The 17116-nt window shown below is 41.4% G+C and overlaps 1 protein-coding gene across 1 annotated transcript in view; it reads left to right on the top strand.

Annotated features, from left to right (window-relative positions):
• MYO1E (myosin IE) overlaps positions 1 to 17116 on the top strand; it is a 98027-nt gene that overhangs the window by 74097 nt on the left and 6814 nt on the right. The window contains 7 exon segments of the mRNA XM_075045407.1: positions 480 to 594; positions 1300 to 1469; positions 1932 to 2077; positions 10438 to 10584; positions 12106 to 12263; positions 13102 to 13194; positions 15932 to 16136. Coding sequence (XP_074901508.1) covers positions 480 to 594; positions 1300 to 1469; positions 1932 to 2077; positions 10438 to 10584; positions 12106 to 12263; positions 13102 to 13194; positions 15932 to 16136 — 1034 coding nt within the window.

Here is a 17116-nt window from a genome sequence, read left to right as displayed (position 1 = left end):
TTCACTGCTGGGAAAGAATGGAGCTAGTGGATATGAGTATGAAACTCGGGGAGGAAAGTTGCATGTGAATGCAAGTGCATTATGGTACACGTTGCACAGATCCCCATAGACATGCTAACATTATGACAAGAGGCATATGAATTTTGGAGAATGTGAAGGTGGAGGCTGGATGGATGCCCAGTGGAGAACCTTGAGTAGCACCAGTAGAATATTTCAGGGAGAATCCATATTCCTCTTCCTTCATCATTGGGTATCAAGATTAATGCGTAGACTGGTAAGAGCCAGAACCACTCAAGCATCAGAAATTTCTTCCAGAAAAGGTTACTTTAACATTCTGATCTCAGATCCCATAGTTGTGGTAGAGGCACCAGCTTGGATCTAGAGTGAAATGCACTGGAAAGTTGTTGAAAGTAAAATACAGCTTTTTCTTGAACTTTTCATGTAAAATGTTTGACCTACCCTACTGTCTCTTTGTACAGCTATTTTTGTTAGAAGAGATGAGGGAGAGGAAGTATGATGGGTATGCCAGGGCCATCCAGAAGGCATGGAGGAAGTATGTGGCCAGGAAAAAATACGTACAGATGAGAGAAGAAGGTAGGTCATAACTTCAGATGACAGATATTTCACACATGGTTCCATGAACAGAAAGAGTGCCACAGGAGATGCAGGAAATCTCTCTCTCTCTGTAGAGGAAGCCATTGCATTGCAGATGACCATCTAGGAATGACTGCAAATTGTTGGATCCCTAAGGTACCACTGATGAGGCTGGCTGCTCTGCATTTATGGATTTCTTGGTCTACCCAGTGTTTTGCTCTCAAAACAAAGCCAGACTGAGTAGGACAGAGATCAGAGATGTTCCAGGGGAAGTAAAAAAGGAAAAGCTTCCCACAGTTGTACAGGACCTAGATGGTCTGTAGATGATATAAATCAATCCAAGGGCTGTAATGCTTAGTTGCATGTGTGACTTGGGTTATGTGAATGAACAACATTCTGGGTTTGGAAGAGTTAATCTTTAGTTTCCAGCAATGAGTGAGAAATTCCGTAGTCCTAGAAGTGCTCCCAATTCATCAGAACTGCTGAGCTTGCCATCAGTGTATTTCATTAGGAATGGATTTAACGATCACATGGATCCTTATATAAAGGATTAGTAGCAGTGCTTCACTGTTTTTTCCGTATTATAAACAACTTGATTATTACTCCTTCCCAAAAAGTTCTGCTTGAAACAGTGAGCTATTTCAGATCATGGGTTTAGAAAATCTAGTAAATACTATTAATCAATGTTTACTTTTGGTATTTAAGCATCAGATTTATTGCTGAACAAGAAAGAGAGAAGACGGAACAGCATTAACAGGAATTTTGTGGGAGATTACATAGGCATGGAGGACCATCCAGAGCTACGCCAGTTTGTGGGCAAACGGGAGAAGATTGATTTTGCAGACACCGTAACTAAATATGATAGACGGTTTAAGGTAGGTTTAAGAGCAACATCCACTAATGATTAGTTGTGCTAGGGAGTTACAGATGTCTTTACCATCCTTTAACAGAAACTCCACCATGTTAGTGTTATACCATCTAGGATAGCAGCTTGAAAAAAGTGTCTTCTAAGTTAAAGACACATAGGGAAGCAGTTACACCCTTGTGATCAGACCATTGCCATTGTCAAACCTATTGTCCCAGAGTGAAGGCTTTATGGGACTTGCTGGGCAGAAAGCTACAATAGTTAGGAAATGGGGAACAAAGCTACTTTCCTGTCCTGTGCAATATGACTCTGAGGTTGTGTGATTAATCACATCAGTATTTCTTTCACTTAAACCAAAGACTAACAGTATTGCCCCAAATCATAGTACCTTATGTATCTTTGGAATAGCACCACAACATTAGTGCATTGATCTCTGCATAGCTATGTATTTTCAAACATTTTTGTGTTTCAGAGTGTGAAGCGAGATCTTGTCCTCACTCCAAAGTGCATATACCTGATTGGGCGTGAAAAGATAAAGCAGGGTCCAGAGAAAGGCCAAGTGAAGGAAGTCTTAAAGCGAAGGATGGAGGTGGAGAGAATTCTTTCTGTCTCTCTAAGGTCAGTACCTTGAAAATATCTTGACATTGACAGAGAAATTTGTGTAGGACAGGGGGAAATAAGTTGATTAATGAGGGGTGAATTTTCTTAAGCTGTATTAATTGAATCTTGTGAACAAAGAAATCTGTAGCCTTATTTTCATTCCTAGCCCGAGTAAGTGCCTTACAGCAATAGATGTTTATAGCCAGCACACAAACATTTTCTGATGAGTTGTTAAAATGTTTCACTTACACTGGGTCTCACCTGCCTGGTGTGTCCCCCAGAATGTATTCTGTGAAACATATATTTACCATGCACAAGCAGGTTCTAGTAAGTTTTGGCTCAAGCTTGTATCCCAGAAATAATTCTTTCTTACAGAAGTACACCTTGTATATGTCCACTGCTTCCTAAAGGGATGTTCTCTCTCTGGTGAGCTACTAAAGCCTTTATTTATAGTTGGATTTCACATCACATCTGTTGACTGAATGTCACGGATGCACGACTAACCAAATCCAACAGGAGTTAAAACTCAGATTTATTCTTCAGCAAAAGTTAGTTAGAAGTCCGGTAACATTTTATAAAACCACAGGCTCAATGATGTAAAGAGAATTAATACTACGTGGCCAACTTGAGAATCCCCAAGATTTAAAGTGATGGCTCAAAACGTGCATATCACTCCCCTGAAAGGTGAGGACTCTCTCCCTCGAGGAGTTACCTTGGGCGGTGCCCTGACCTGAGGGGGAGTCCCCGACTGCAGACCCGCTGCTCCGAGGAGGACCAATTCCCACATGTCCTCTGGCGGGACCCCGTCTATACCCCTGTCGCATCTGACCTGTGGTCATTTAATCCTATTGGCCAAGAGGGTCACCTTGGTGTACCTGGCACGTCTCCATCAGCCAGTTCAAATTTCAACCTGCAGCCTCCAGGGTTTCCTTCCCCTTCTCCCTGCCTGGAGAAGTTTTGTTTCCTGCTGGCAGGAGGGGGGCCAGGGGCAATGTACTGCCACACAAGCCAATCCCAGATTGCAGGAGGTATCTGAGAATAGACACAGAGCTGAGAAACCCAGTTAGGTGAGCAAAACCAGGAAGAAACTGCCTATGAGACCAGTAGATTATTGCCTATATCATTTCATCCCTTTGAAGATGAGTGAACAACATCTCTGGATACCTCATTGCAGTTTATCAGAGCTGGTAGCTGAGTGTAATTTAACACAAAAGAATGCCGATCCAGGGCAACAAGTGCACTTTAAATATTGAAATAAATTCCTATTTTAACAGAATACAAGTCTACACTTGAGTACTCTGTATTGATAGCTACTGCAAAGGTTTTTTGGATATGCTTATAAAACGCCCCCATTAACATAGCCAGAAATTTTCTTACAGACATTATTCAGTACTTAAGCAGATTTCATATTTTTCCAGAATTCTTCACAGCCGTCAAGATTAGGGAAAGGTCTGCAAGATGGGTCTGCTCACAGTACCATTTTCAAAACCTGTAGTTTATTTATCATACAACTTTAGAACAGAAGTTGCAACAAAATAACTGTAGTAGATCTGAGTTAAGGATGAGAGTGGAACCTGGCTTTTTAGTGCTCCAAGTTTGAACTGTGTGCTGTGCAAACCTCAAACAGATTGCAGCCAGGCACTTGAATTGGGCCTGTAGCATTCCAAAGGCATAGTCACACTGAGTCAGCTAAAAGGACGGCTGCCTGCCAAGTTAGTGAAAGCTGTTACACTCCTCTCACATGTAAATAACAGTTCCACAGAACCTTCTGAAGCAAAACGAAATGTGCTTCTTTCAGAGGAAATATGCATTTTACTTTATTACGTATGATCTCACTGGCATCACTGAGACTTGGTGGGACGGCTCCTGTGACTGGAGTGTTGGAATGGAAGGATACAGGCTCTTTCAGAAGGACAGGCAGGGGAGACGAGGAGGGGGTGTCACCCTCTATGTCAGTGACCAGCTGGAGTTCACGGTCTCCCTGATGAGGAGCTGACCGAGATCTTATGTGTCAGGGTGAAATGGAGGGCAGGGACAGGTGACATTATAGTGGGGGTCTGCTACAACTGCCTGACCAGGAAGACTGAGTGGATGAGGCCCTCTATAGACAGATAGGAGCAGCCTCATGTTCACAAGCCCTGGTCCTCATGGGGGACTTCAGCCACCCCAATATCTGTTGGAGGGACAACACAGCAGGGCATAAGCAATCCAGGAAGTTCCTGGAATGCGTTGATTACAACTTCCTTCTCCAAGTGACAGAGAACCCCATGAGGACAGGTGCTATGCTGGACCTTGTTCTCACCAACAAGGAGGAGCTGGTGGGGAATGTGAAGCTCAAGGGCAGCCTTGGCTGCAGTGACCATGAAATGGTGGAGTTCAAGATCCTTAGGGCAATGAGAAGGATGCACAGCAAGCTCAATACCCTGGACTTCAGGAGAGCAGACTTTGGCCTCTTCAGGGATCTGCTTGGTAGAGTACCATGGGATAAATCCCTGGAGGGAAGAGGGGCCCAAGAAAGCTGGTTAATATGCAAGGATCACCTCCTTCAAGCTCTGGAGCGATGCATCCCAACAAAGAGGAAGTCAGGCAAAATGCCAGGAGGCCTGCATGGATGAACAAGGAGCTCCTGGAAAAATTCAAACACAAAAAGGAAGCCTACAGAGAATGGAAGCAAGGACAAGTAGCCTGGAAGGAATTGTCTGAGCAGCCAGGGATCAGGTTAGGAAAGCTAAAGCCCTGATAGAATGAAATCTGGCCAGGGATGTCAAGGGCAACAAGAAAAGCTTCTATAGGTACATCAGTGATAAAAGGAAGACTAGGGAAAATGTGGGTCCTCTCTGGAAGGAAACAGGAGACCTGGTTACTGGGGACATGGAGAAGGCTGAGGTACTCAATGACTTTTTTGCCTCAGTCTTCACTGGCAAGTGCTCCAGCCATACCACCCAAGTTGCAGAAGGCAAAGGCAGGGACTGGGAGAACTAAGAACCATCCGCTGTAGGAGAAGATCAGGTTTGAGACCATCTAAGGAACCTGAAGGTGCACAAGTCCATGGGACCTGATGAGGTGCGTCCACAGGTCCTGAGGGAAGTGGCAGATGAAGTGGCTGAGCCACTGTCCATCATATTTAAGAAGTTGTGGCAGTCCAGGGAAGTTCCCATGGACTGGAAAAGAGAAAATGTACCCCCCCTTTTTAAAAAGGGAAAACAAAAGACCTGAGGAACTACAGGCCAGTCAGTCTTGCCTCTGTGTCCAGCAAGATCATGGAGTGGATCCTCCTGGAAACTATGCTAGGGCACATGGAAAATAAGGAGATGATTGGTGACAGCCAACATGGCTTCACTAAGGGCAAATCCTGCCTGACAAATTCTGTAGCCTTCTACAATGGGGTTACAGCAATGGTGGATAAGGGAAGAGCAACTGACATCATCTACCTGGACTTGTGCAAAGCATTTGACACTGTCCCACACGACATCCTTGTCTCTAAATTGGAGACACGTGGATTTGATGGATGGACCACTTGGTGGATAAGGAATTGGCTGGATGGTCACACTCAGAGTTGTGGTCAACAACTCGATGTCCAAGTGGAGACCAGCAACAAGTGGTGTTCCTCAGTGGTCAGTAATGGGACTGGCACTGTTTAATGTCTTTGTCGGCGACATGGACAGTGGGATTGAGTGCACCCTCAGCAAGTTTCCCAAGGACACCAAGCTGTGTGGTGCGGTTGACACACTGGAGGGAAGGGATGCCATCCAAAGGGAACTTGACAGGCTTGAGAGGTGGGCCTGTGTGAACCTCATGACATTCAACAAGGCAAAGTCCTGCACATGGGTCGGGGCAATCCCAAGCACAAATACGGGCGGGGTGACGAGTGGATTGAGAGCAGCCCAGAGGAGAAGGACTTGAGGGTGTTGGTTGACAAGAAGCTCAACATGACTGGGCAATGTGTGTTTGCAGCCCAGAAAGCCAACCCTATCCTGGGCTGCATCAAAAGAAGTGTGGCCAGGAGGTCGAGGGAGGTGATTCTCCCCCTCTACTCCGCTCTGGTGAGACCCCACCTGGAATACTGCATTCAGCTCTGAGGCCCCCAGCAAACAACAGACACGGACCTGCTCAAGCAGATCCAGAGGAGGGCCATGAAGATGATCAGGGGGCTGGAGCATCTCTCCTATGAGGATAGGCTGAGAGAGTTGGATTTGTTTAGCCTGGAGAAGACTCCAGGGAGACCTTATAGCAGCCTCCCAGTACTTAAAGGGTGCCTACAGGAAAGATGGGGAGTGACTTTTTACAAGGGCATGTAGTGATAGGACAAGGGGTAACTGTTTTACACTGGAATAAGGTAGATTTAGATTAAATATTAGGAAAAAAATCTTTACTGTGAGGGCAGTGAGACACTGGAACAGGTTGCCCAGAGGGGCCGTGGATGCCCCATCACTGGCAGTGTTCAAGGCCAGGTTGGATGGGGCTTTGAGCAACCTGGTCTAGTGGAAGGTGTCCCTGCCCATGGCAGGGGGGTTGGAACTGGATGATCTTTAAGGTCCCCTCCAACTCAAACCATTCTATGATTATGTCTAATAATGTTTTGAACTTCGCTTATTGATTTTATTTTGTTGTAAAAAACGTTGGGTTAGGTATATGTTAAAAGTAGATTCAGAATTACAAGCTTTCAAACTGTCCAGGTATTCCTCCAAAACCAAACCCTAAAAAACCTAGGGGGGCAAGAAGGCTTTTCCCTGTTACTATGTTAGTATGGCCTGAGTTCAAAATGGATCTTAATCAAGGGATCTCTTAACTCTGTACTGAAGTGACTTAGTAGTAATATAATGCTCTGGCTGCAGAGGCTGTAAAAGTTACTGCTTCTCTCAAATCTTGTCGCAGTGGCAGGAGTTAGCGCTTGTAATATTTAATAGTCTTCAGTTAGTAAAACTAGAGTGAAACCTTTATTTAGTACATGTATTACCTACTATGTATCTTTGGGGGAAAAAAAACCACAACAAAAACGCCAAACCAGTTTTTCAGATGTCTGGCTCAAAGCAAAAACTGTATTGCTCTAACTTGCATTCTCTCATGTGTTTTCAAAACTCCAGTTTATTGTCCCTGTAGTTTATATTTTCTACACCGCTAAGATAATTGATTTCTGATGGGTTTTGAAGTGAATCTCAAACCTCTGTGCTGCAAGAAAATAATTGCAATAACATTCTTCATGAGCTTATCCAGAATGGATTTAGCTCTATTCTATATTGCAGCCTCAAAGATTTAAAAGTTTCAGTTGTTATTAGTACTATGATTTATGCAATATTACATTTTAACTAAATCAGTACATAATTAAATACATTTTAAATCAAAGGGGGAGAGAAGATAACTGGATTCTTGCATTGCTATCTAAACAATACTTTTCTAGAAACCCATGCACAATATATTGATGTAAGCCTGTAGCAATACATTTATACACAATAAAGGCAGAATAATCAGTAGTACTGACATGTATTAACAACAATTAACACTACATAACAATTTGAATTACTAAAGGAGTTGCAATTTAAAGTGCAAATGCCCAACTTGGAATTTGTTCAGGGTACTGAGAATGACAACCCATACTCTCATGGAAACGTTCTTGCATTTTTAGTAACAATAAGTAACTGAGCTTTATAATTTATCTGATAAGGAGTGACACAGGACATCCTAACAGCATTGTGAAGTCAGACTCTTCACCAAACCAGCAAAAATAAGACCACTGACTAGATAATATTTACTGTGGGTCGTGGGCTTCTGTTACACAGCTCATTCAGAACCTTGCTGAGGCTCTAGATTTGCTTGATGATAGGAAAGGAGGTCATGCTCTTACTCTATTTTTATAGATTTCTTATGCTATTTAGAATACTAATCAGGCAAGTTTGTAGTTTCATACACCCTTTTCCAAACTATGGGAAAGATTTCAGAATTTTAAAGAGTGTGGAGTACAGAGGTGGTAAGTAGATTTTTAGAAAAACAGTGATACAACTCATCCTTTACCTAATGTCTCAAGTGGGTTAGAACTGTATTTTTATACCTGACAGTCAAGAGCACCTCTAGCAGCACTATGAAGCTATTTTTAATTCTTCATGAAAAGGTACTTAAAGTCTGTAGAGAAAGTCATAGTCTTCAGTAACTACATGAAAAGTGAGGGTTAGAAAACTAGGCCTGCTCCCCCCTTTCATATTTATAGAATCAGCAATCAGGCAAACCAGCTGGGAGAGGAAAAGGGAGGAGCATGCTCAAAGTGGAAAGCTGTTGATTGCTAGGTAATTAGGATCAGAAAACAGTGATGAGGGTAAATAGACCCAATAATATTGTCTCTGATAGAAGGTGCAGGCTTGCTTTTTCTGAGCTGAATGTTCTTTGAGTTCCTTATGTGCTATAATTAATTTATTTTTGGAGTTAACTCTGAAATGTTGAAGCAATACATATATAGATTCAGGTGAGATATTGGCACCTTCTTTGTGTGATGTATAGCTATGCAAACCATTGAAAGAAGATGTTTCTTAGTGACAGGTATGTAACTTTGGCTTGCCCTTCACCTGGCTGCCAAAGCCACCTGTCTGGTTTTCCACAGCCTTAACCACTGCAATGCCTTCACACTTCTGAGTTACGTATACTGTTTTTTAGAAAAAATGGTGAAAACTTGTAATGAATGTAAATTCTAAATTCAACAGGATTTGAAAGGTCCATTTCTCCAGACAGAAATGCAAACTGAGAGTGCCTTTTTCAGTTGGTAGGTGATATCTAATGTATTGAAATAAATTGCTGTTATCAAATAGTATTTTCTGATACTAGTAATAGCAGCAGAAGATGGACCAACAACATTGACAAAAGAGCAGAGAAGCTTTGGCTTTAGACTCCCTGCAGCGGACTAAACAACTATGAAAAGGAGCCACACATTTTCTGCCAGGAATACTTGACAATGTCTAAGTAATGCTCCTTTCTTCAATGGTTGTACTCCATTTTGTGAAATATCACGCCGGTGATGTGATAATTCTTTTGTGATAAGGATAAGGAATTCTCAGCTCTGCAGTTGTCAAAAGTCCTGTGCTGTCTTTTCTCCCGGCCACACATTTTCCTACACTAGCTAGCGCTCTGGTGGCTGTGTGGAGATATGAATGAGACATTGAAAAGTAAGGGAAGCAGAAAATTAATCTACCAGGAAAGGGCAGGGGATGGATATGCAGAAGATATGCACATGAACAAAGAGGGTGAGGGGCAGAGGGAAGGCTGCCCCTTCTGACAGCACAATGTTAACTTGATTTAAACTGGTTATGAAGTCGTACATTAAATTAGAGGTTTCTTGTCACTTCTAATCCAATGCAAATGTGGGTGGCTGCCCAAGGGGTGGTCCCCTCCCTCTGTCATTTTGCTCCCACTGTTTTGTTGTGTCTGATCTAGCATTGCGCTCCATGCAATGACCTTGTTCTGTAAGCTCATCCAGTGGGATGCTAACCAGCATCAAAATACAATTCCTTTACTGTGGGTCAGCAAATTGAACCAGAGCATCCTGTGGTTGCTTATATGCTATTCAAGTCAAGAAGTAAGGAGGGGACCCATGGCCTCCATTTTCAGGTCTTACAGTTTTATTTAGAAAGCTCTGTTTATACCTCTACTTTGTAGAGAGAATGCAGAAGCAGACAGGCACCAGTGTAGTTACAGCTAAGAAGCATGCCAACATGCTGTTAAAAGGAAGAATGATACACATATGAACAAATTACAAGCATGCTGGAACAATAGTAGTCCTGGCTAGGATGCAACAGAACTGTTTTTACTGTGGGGACTCTGGATGGGCAGAAATCAGCCTTGCAAATTACTGATGTGGATATAATTTTCTGTGAAGTGTTTTGCAGCATCTTCAGCAGGTGCAAATAGGAACTGATCCGAAGGTGGCAATGGAACCCAATGTGCGTGGGTTTTATACTGTGTTAAACCAGTCCAAGCTAAAGCCAATGGAAAGTTGAAAGTTTTCATTCCAAATTTGCTTGCTTTGAGTTTCAGTCTTACTTTAGTAACCTTCAAGTTTCCAATTCCCCTCTAATCACAAGTGTTGCCATTATTGAAGAGATGGACTTTAATTGTAACTTCAATAGCACATATTCTTTTACTAACCGTAATTACTATAAAATGACGAACTAATATTCCTGTCTCTCAGTAAGGATTGTTTCAGATATTCCATTATCAACTCCTGAAAAAAACCTCAAACCTGTTCTCAGAAAGCAAGACTCTACAATTAATGCTGCTTGGACTTTCTTATGTTTTTAAAAATTAACCACAAGTACTCTGCAAATGTCATTATAATGCTGGCTGTATTTGCTGATGAAATTTTAATCTGAATGATATATGCTCTGATTTCTTTTCAGCACAATGCAGGATGATGTTTTCATTCTACATGAACAGGAATATGATAGTTTGCTGGAATCGGTCTTCAAAACTGAGTTTTTAAGCCTCTTATCAAAACGATACGAAGAGAAAACGCAAAGAAAACTACCTCTGAAATTTAGCAATACGTGAGTTATGTTTTTTTTCAATGGGCTTTTAAGAATAGTCTTTGTTCTTGCTGCGAAGGCAAATGAGTGAGTGCTAGCTGTTGAGCTCCTGACACTATGCTTTGTTTTAAAATAGTAAGAGGCAGCACAGTGTAAAAGTCTGTATGTGCAAGGAGACCAGACTTTCTGATTAGCTTGTCAGAGTAATAGGTTAGGATTGTGCCTGGGCTGTCTGCTGCTTTCCACTGTCTGTGTGCATAGAAGAGTTGCCTTCATTCTACTGAACATGGCGTCAGGCTCAAGGGTCTGCAGCTGTGTGCATCACCATGATGCATCCCTATCATAAGAAGGGAGCATCCTCTTCCAGCTGACCTAGGAGAGGAAACACCATGATGGAAGAGTTTGAAAGACAATTCTGGAGACATAATGTAAGAATCTGAAATTCTGAAGTTTGTTGTGGGGACAGAGGACTGCAGGGTGAAAAGATAGTTCTAAAGGAGCCTCATAAAGTAAATGATATTTGGAACATTTTTTAGAAACAAGCCTGAAAAGCTACAGAATGTTTGATGTGCATTTTAGCTGTAAGGGCATGCTGGAAACTATCCCAACAAACGTGTTCTTTTGTTAATACTCCTACGTGTTAAGCAGATAGCAAGAGTAGGCCTTGGATTTGTATGTTTATTTTATTTCCTTTGAAAAAGTGGAGAATTATAAAAGGTAACGGGAGAGTAGTATTTTAGTTTGGAAAGGGTGTAGGAGAAGAATTGAAGTGCGTAACATTCCTGTATCGCATACTCCTGTACATTGGGAATCTAAAGCCAGTATTGAGTAAATTTTTTGTTCGTGTAAGATGTGATGTATTATACTTCTGGGGTCTTGCCCAAAACCAAACCATAATTTCCTTAGCTCATATCTGAGTACAGTTCAGAGCAGATGGATAGTGTGGAAATGCTGGGAAAGACTATGTATGTGTGTGTGCGCACACATGGAAAAAAGTTTAAATTGGAAAGATTGAAGTATGTGTATGCAAAACTGTTTACTCCCAGAACATGCACAAGGCCCAATCCTAAAGCATACATTGGCATATACATGCCAATATATACACATATGTATACATCTAATGTGTATATATATATCTCTCTAATGGTATATACAGAAGAATGTTTAGGAAGAGAGCACTCTAGCTTGCTCCAGTAGAGTCTGCTGCAGAGGCAGTGATGTTTGATGGCAAACACATCTCTTACTCAGACCTTTGCACATTTTTCTTCAAAGCTCACTGTATTCTCCACCCGCTCCAAGGCATCTTAAACTTCCTTTGAGTAGCTTTACCAGGAAAGTTAAAGCATCAGTTAAGAACATTTTATAAAGCATGAAGAAGAGATTTAATTAGGTGGTTTATGTCAGCTGCGTCACTCAGGGAACACAGATTCTCAGTCTAAGGTTTTTACATTTCTAAGTTATCTGCTGCCAAGTGATATTGTCCTGATTTGATATAGAAATGCTTTCTGTTTTTTTATTCATGTGTTCATGTGCTTACATTAGACTTGAAGTGAAGCTGAAAAAGGAGAGTTGGGGGCCCTGGAGCAGTGGTGGTTCTCGACAAGTGCAATTTATGCAAGGCCAAGGAGATACAGCTATTCTCAAGCCAAGTAATAAAGTGCTGCAGATCAGCATCGGACCAGGGCTACCAAAGAATTCCCGTAAGTATCAATTTCCTTTAGAAATCAGTGAACGGTTTAGAAATTTAGAGAATGGTTGACTCTTTCTCTCCTTGCTTGCCAGTAGCCTCAGTGTGTTCTTTATTATTTCTCTGTAACACTTTAAAGAAGTTCCAAGTTATAGATCCTAATGATACAGCAGAACTCCGTGCTGCTCTACAGTCATGCTGGAATTCTGTTACTTTCACTATATACCGTTTCTGAAATGTCTGAAATTCTTTGCCCTGCGGCAAAAGAAATGAGGGCATTTAATCATGTGACATAGTACAAATGGTACAATTAGCAAAGCATTTTGGGGAAGAGTCTTTCACTCTGCTCTGAGCTCCTGTAGTTCCTGCAGTCTTGCTGATGTAGAAAGGTCTGCATCAGGACAGAGCAGGTTGTGATATGAGGAAAGGTAACCTCTGTACATCACCAAAGATGGAGCTGTAAATCTGCCAGCCTCGCAGGTTTTGTGTCCTATGTTTTTCACGTACTGATTGCTGATCAGAAACAGTATAGTCAAAAGTACTGCTGTGCCAGCTATCCATGGTTTATAAACAAGTTCATAAAGCTAATGGTCTTTTGGGCCTCATTTACTCTAGTCTTGAGATAGCTTTACTTCATGTCCTGTGGCTGAGCTGGATCACAAAAGGGAGAATATACCTGTCATCCTTGTTACACCTAAAGCTTTAGAACAACCTGGCGAATACTGCAGGAGTCAGATTCATACCTGAAGATCAGCTCCTTCTGATCAGAAAGTAGGGGTCTGGCAGGCAGAAGGACTTACCTAACTAATGTAATTGTGAAAGGGTAACAAAATGTTGGTGGTTTCTTTTAGGTCCTACTAGACGGAACCTTGCCCCGAGTAGAGGGTATTCCAACAGGTCTCAAAGTCAGACTTACCCTATGAGAGCCGCACCACCTCCTCCTGGTAAGTCCTCTTAGCCTTGGGCAAAAACAAAATTCCAAGTTCAGGCTTTTGCTTTACTCTGTCATCTGGTAATTTTTACCCACTAAGAAATCATAGTAAAGGTTTAAAATCCTCTTTAAAAAGTCTTGACTGGAAAGCATACATTGTAGGCATTTTATGAAGTGTATTGTTGAAGTCTGCAGACAATCAGACTGGTAATTCCACCAGAGCTATCCTGGTTGTCATGGATGCTGGCACGTTCAGCCAGTTAGTAGAAGACACTGAATCTAAAACTAGCCTTCTCCACGTTCCTTTCAAGGGTAAAAGATATACACTTATCAAGCCATAGACGATGCTTTACAATAAAACTGCTTTCAGTGCCAATAAACAATAGAATGTAATTTATGTCTCATTATCCTACCCTGTTACGTAACAACTTTTGCATATGCTGAATGCTGAGATGTATCAGCTGTGCCAGTAAGCAGCATGGCTTTTTCTGCATGGGATTGATGTCATTAGGGTGTTTCACTTCTGCCCTTGAGACATACGATTAATTTAGCCTGTGAACTCAGACTGGAGAACAATATTCCATTGAACCAACGTTTCCCAAGTGTTTTTTATTTACTTACACTACCAGAGTACTTTTTTTTAACAAAGGATTCTCTTTCGGTCAGCTGCTGTTTATTGAGAAGCACAATGCTAATGGTGTAAGTGGGGTGTGCAATCAGTCGTGGTCACCAAATTAACTAGACAATTCCCAATCCCCATAGCTGTATGAGTCAAACTAAGGACTGCATGATCTGCAAGAACTGCTCGTAGTAAAGTGGGAAATTACTGTAGTTAAAGGAGTTAACCTGTCTGCAAACGCAGATAGAACAGGGTGAGTTAAAGCAAGGAAAGTCTATTTTAATATTTTCAAAAACTCTTTCAGCAGTTTTATAGCTACATGAAAATGACAAAAACATTGGTTGAAGAAGCCTTGTGCCTGCAGACCAAGCCCAAACTTGCCTCACATAGATAAGGGCTGTAGATTTGCAGGCAAGTCCAAGGCACCAGTGGATGCCCATACCTGCAGCATGGCCTTTTGTAATCATGTATCCCTCAGTGCTTATGACAGCTCCTGAACAGACATGTCAACAGTCAGTCCTAATTAGAAGAGCCTGCCTCTCTGTGCAGCAAGACACTGGGCTAACTTTCTGCATGGGATTGATGTCATCAGGGTGTTTCAACTTTGCCCTAGAAAGGAAAAATTAATTTAGCCTGTGAACTCCAAGGAGAGAACAATATTCTATTGACCCACCATTTCCCTAGTCTTCAACTGGGGGGTTGAACTAGATGTTCACAGACCAGTGAAACCACACTCTAGTGTCCAGGCAGGATAAGTGTAACTACTGAAGTTAAATGCTGTGTTGGCCCTTATGCATTAGGGTATCATGTTTAAAAGGTGAGTAGAATTCTTTCATGCAGACCTCAAATCAATTACTGTAACTGTTTTTTTGTTTGGGGTTTTGTTTTTTTTTTTTAAATTCAAAATCTTTTGTAAAATAGCCAGTTATAGCTGGAAAAATAAGATTGAAGACAGGTGTTACAAAAGGGTTCCAATTAGACTGCCCAGACTTTAAAAGAGTCTGAGGCAATTGCAGGATTTGGGCACATTCCTCCTTGAAAGTCACAAAAAAAATCTTTCCATCCTGCTCTCACTATGTGAGGAAGTAACACTGTGGGCCATCGTCTGATAATTTGAAATGGATTCTCCTATTTTCACCTGTTTTGAAACTAATGGTCCAGCAGCTGAACAGACTGTTATGTATATGTTCAGCATGAAACAAACCTTTATTTATATAACCATAATGTATGTGCCATACTAGCTTGTGTCCCAAAGTGAGTTTTATGTATGAGTTTATGTTGACTTAAGCTCTGCCACACTATCAAGAGAATATCAGAAACAAAGACCAGCTGTTGAATGCAGTAAGGTTTTTTTGAAGTGTCATGACTATGACTTCTCCTCTCTGCACAGCTATTCATTCTGCTAATTTTCAACAGGCATAATTACAATGGAAAAAGGAGAGGATTACCCACAGCATTAAGCAATCTGAATTTTAATATAAGCATAGCTCCCATTTTATTCAGTGGGAGTTTTAGGAATGTAGAACATGCAGAGTGAGCTCCTTAGGCCCTGATCCTGCAAGTAGCTCGGACATGGGTGGGTTTGTTTTAAATACAAGTTAGAGGCATAACTTTTAAGCTATCAAAGTAGCAGCAAGGCTTTTTAAAAAAAAAACCAAACAAAGAAAAAAAGGAAAAAAACACTTGCTTGTTAAAATAGACAAATATTTATAGCAACTTAAAAAACAGTCTGCCCAGTATTCAGGGAGTTGGATGGAGTTTGAACTTTAAAAAGAGACCCCCAGCAATTCTAGCTAGCTTTAGATTGACCCTCATCTGGATAAAATTTTGTGCAGCGTTTTAAATAGAGGTGTGGTGGTTACAAGCTAGCTAAGCAATTAATAAGGTTGAATTTAGCTGAGAGCTAATCCTCTTGCTTGTGATGTTCAAGGCACATGTCTCAAACTTCATGAAGGCGTTGAACCCAAAAGAGATTGCCAGAGCACCCAAAACTGTATAAATCAAACTCGTAAGATTTCAACATTGTTTTGCTTTCAAGTTCCTTGATAGCTGAGCCATCAAGACAAGGAAAAGGTTACCTTTATTGAGCTGTAGTTTGGATTGGATGTGTTCACACTTTATTTACTTCTAGGTCAGCAGCAAAATGGAGTAATAAATCCCCCACAGTTTGTACCACTTCCCCATGGCCCAGGAAATCAACGGGCCAATCAGAAAAACCTGTATACAAATATGACACGACCAACTTTACCACGGCAACTGTCTGGAGGATCAGGCAAGATTTCACAGCAACCAGAAAGCTTGGATTTCCTGAAAGTACCTGACCAAGGAGCAGCTGGGTAAGATTTTACATTACATCTGAGAAAAAAAGTGTCAATTTTTGTAAATAGCTTCACACACTTGAACCGTTTGTGACTGCTGAACTCATATTGTGTACATAGATGACCAGATTGTGCTATTGAGCTGTACTCAAAGGTATCATCATCTTCCACAGGATTTCAAAACACATATTCCATCATAGGCCTTTAGGAATGAAGGTAAATGAGTTCTAGTTTAATACCTTAAATTTGCATGGTACCTTCTACTTGGCAGAGTTTTAACTAGGCCTTCTTTCCCTTCTGGTTTACAGATCATAAACCATAGATGTGGTATTTTACAGCAACTGTCATGGCCAGAAATGCTGGCTAATAGTAGTTTTGTTTCAGCTTTGACTCACGACTCATATACCAGACTTGTACTTCTTTTTAGGAGGAAGGTTTGGCAGCGTGACTTTCAAGATTATTCCAGCATCATTTGGACTTCTAAGCTCTAGCCTTCCAGAATATGTTACTATGACAATCCTACAAGATTTGGTGGTGGGCAGGTCTTACTGTTGTAACTAGGTATTTCCTAATAGCCAACAGTTGAAAGCATCAGAACAATCACCAGAAGTAGCAGAAAGATGGAACCAAGAAATCAGGGGCTTAGTAGAGGGAAGCAGAACAAGTTGTTCTCAACTCTGAAACCAGCTGTTCCAGATCTTGACTGAAAATCCAGAAGCAGGCAAAACCTGTCATTTGTGGAAATTATGAAGACAGAAGTCTTCTGCCAAGTATTTGTTGGACTTCAGTGCTCCAGAATGTTAAAGGCCTTACAAAATTTTAAGTTTTTCAGTGACTGAACAGTTTCTACTTCCAGTCAGCCCTTACATTCCACACTGTTGTAGAACATTAGTGGAGTTTTGCTATAGTGAGAATCTGAGTGCCACTTAATTATCAAAGACTGCTGCCTATTCAGCAATTCTAGGAAAAAAATGTATCTATCTGGTTGAACAAGCAGT

Source organism: Buteo buteo, chromosome 13 (genome assembly GCF_964188355.1).
Source record: "Buteo buteo chromosome 13, bButBut1.hap1.1, whole genome shotgun sequence".
Classification (NCBI taxonomy): Eukaryota; Metazoa; Chordata; class Aves; order Accipitriformes; family Accipitridae; genus Buteo; species Buteo buteo.
This window is presented reverse-complemented; position numbering and strand designations above follow the sequence as displayed.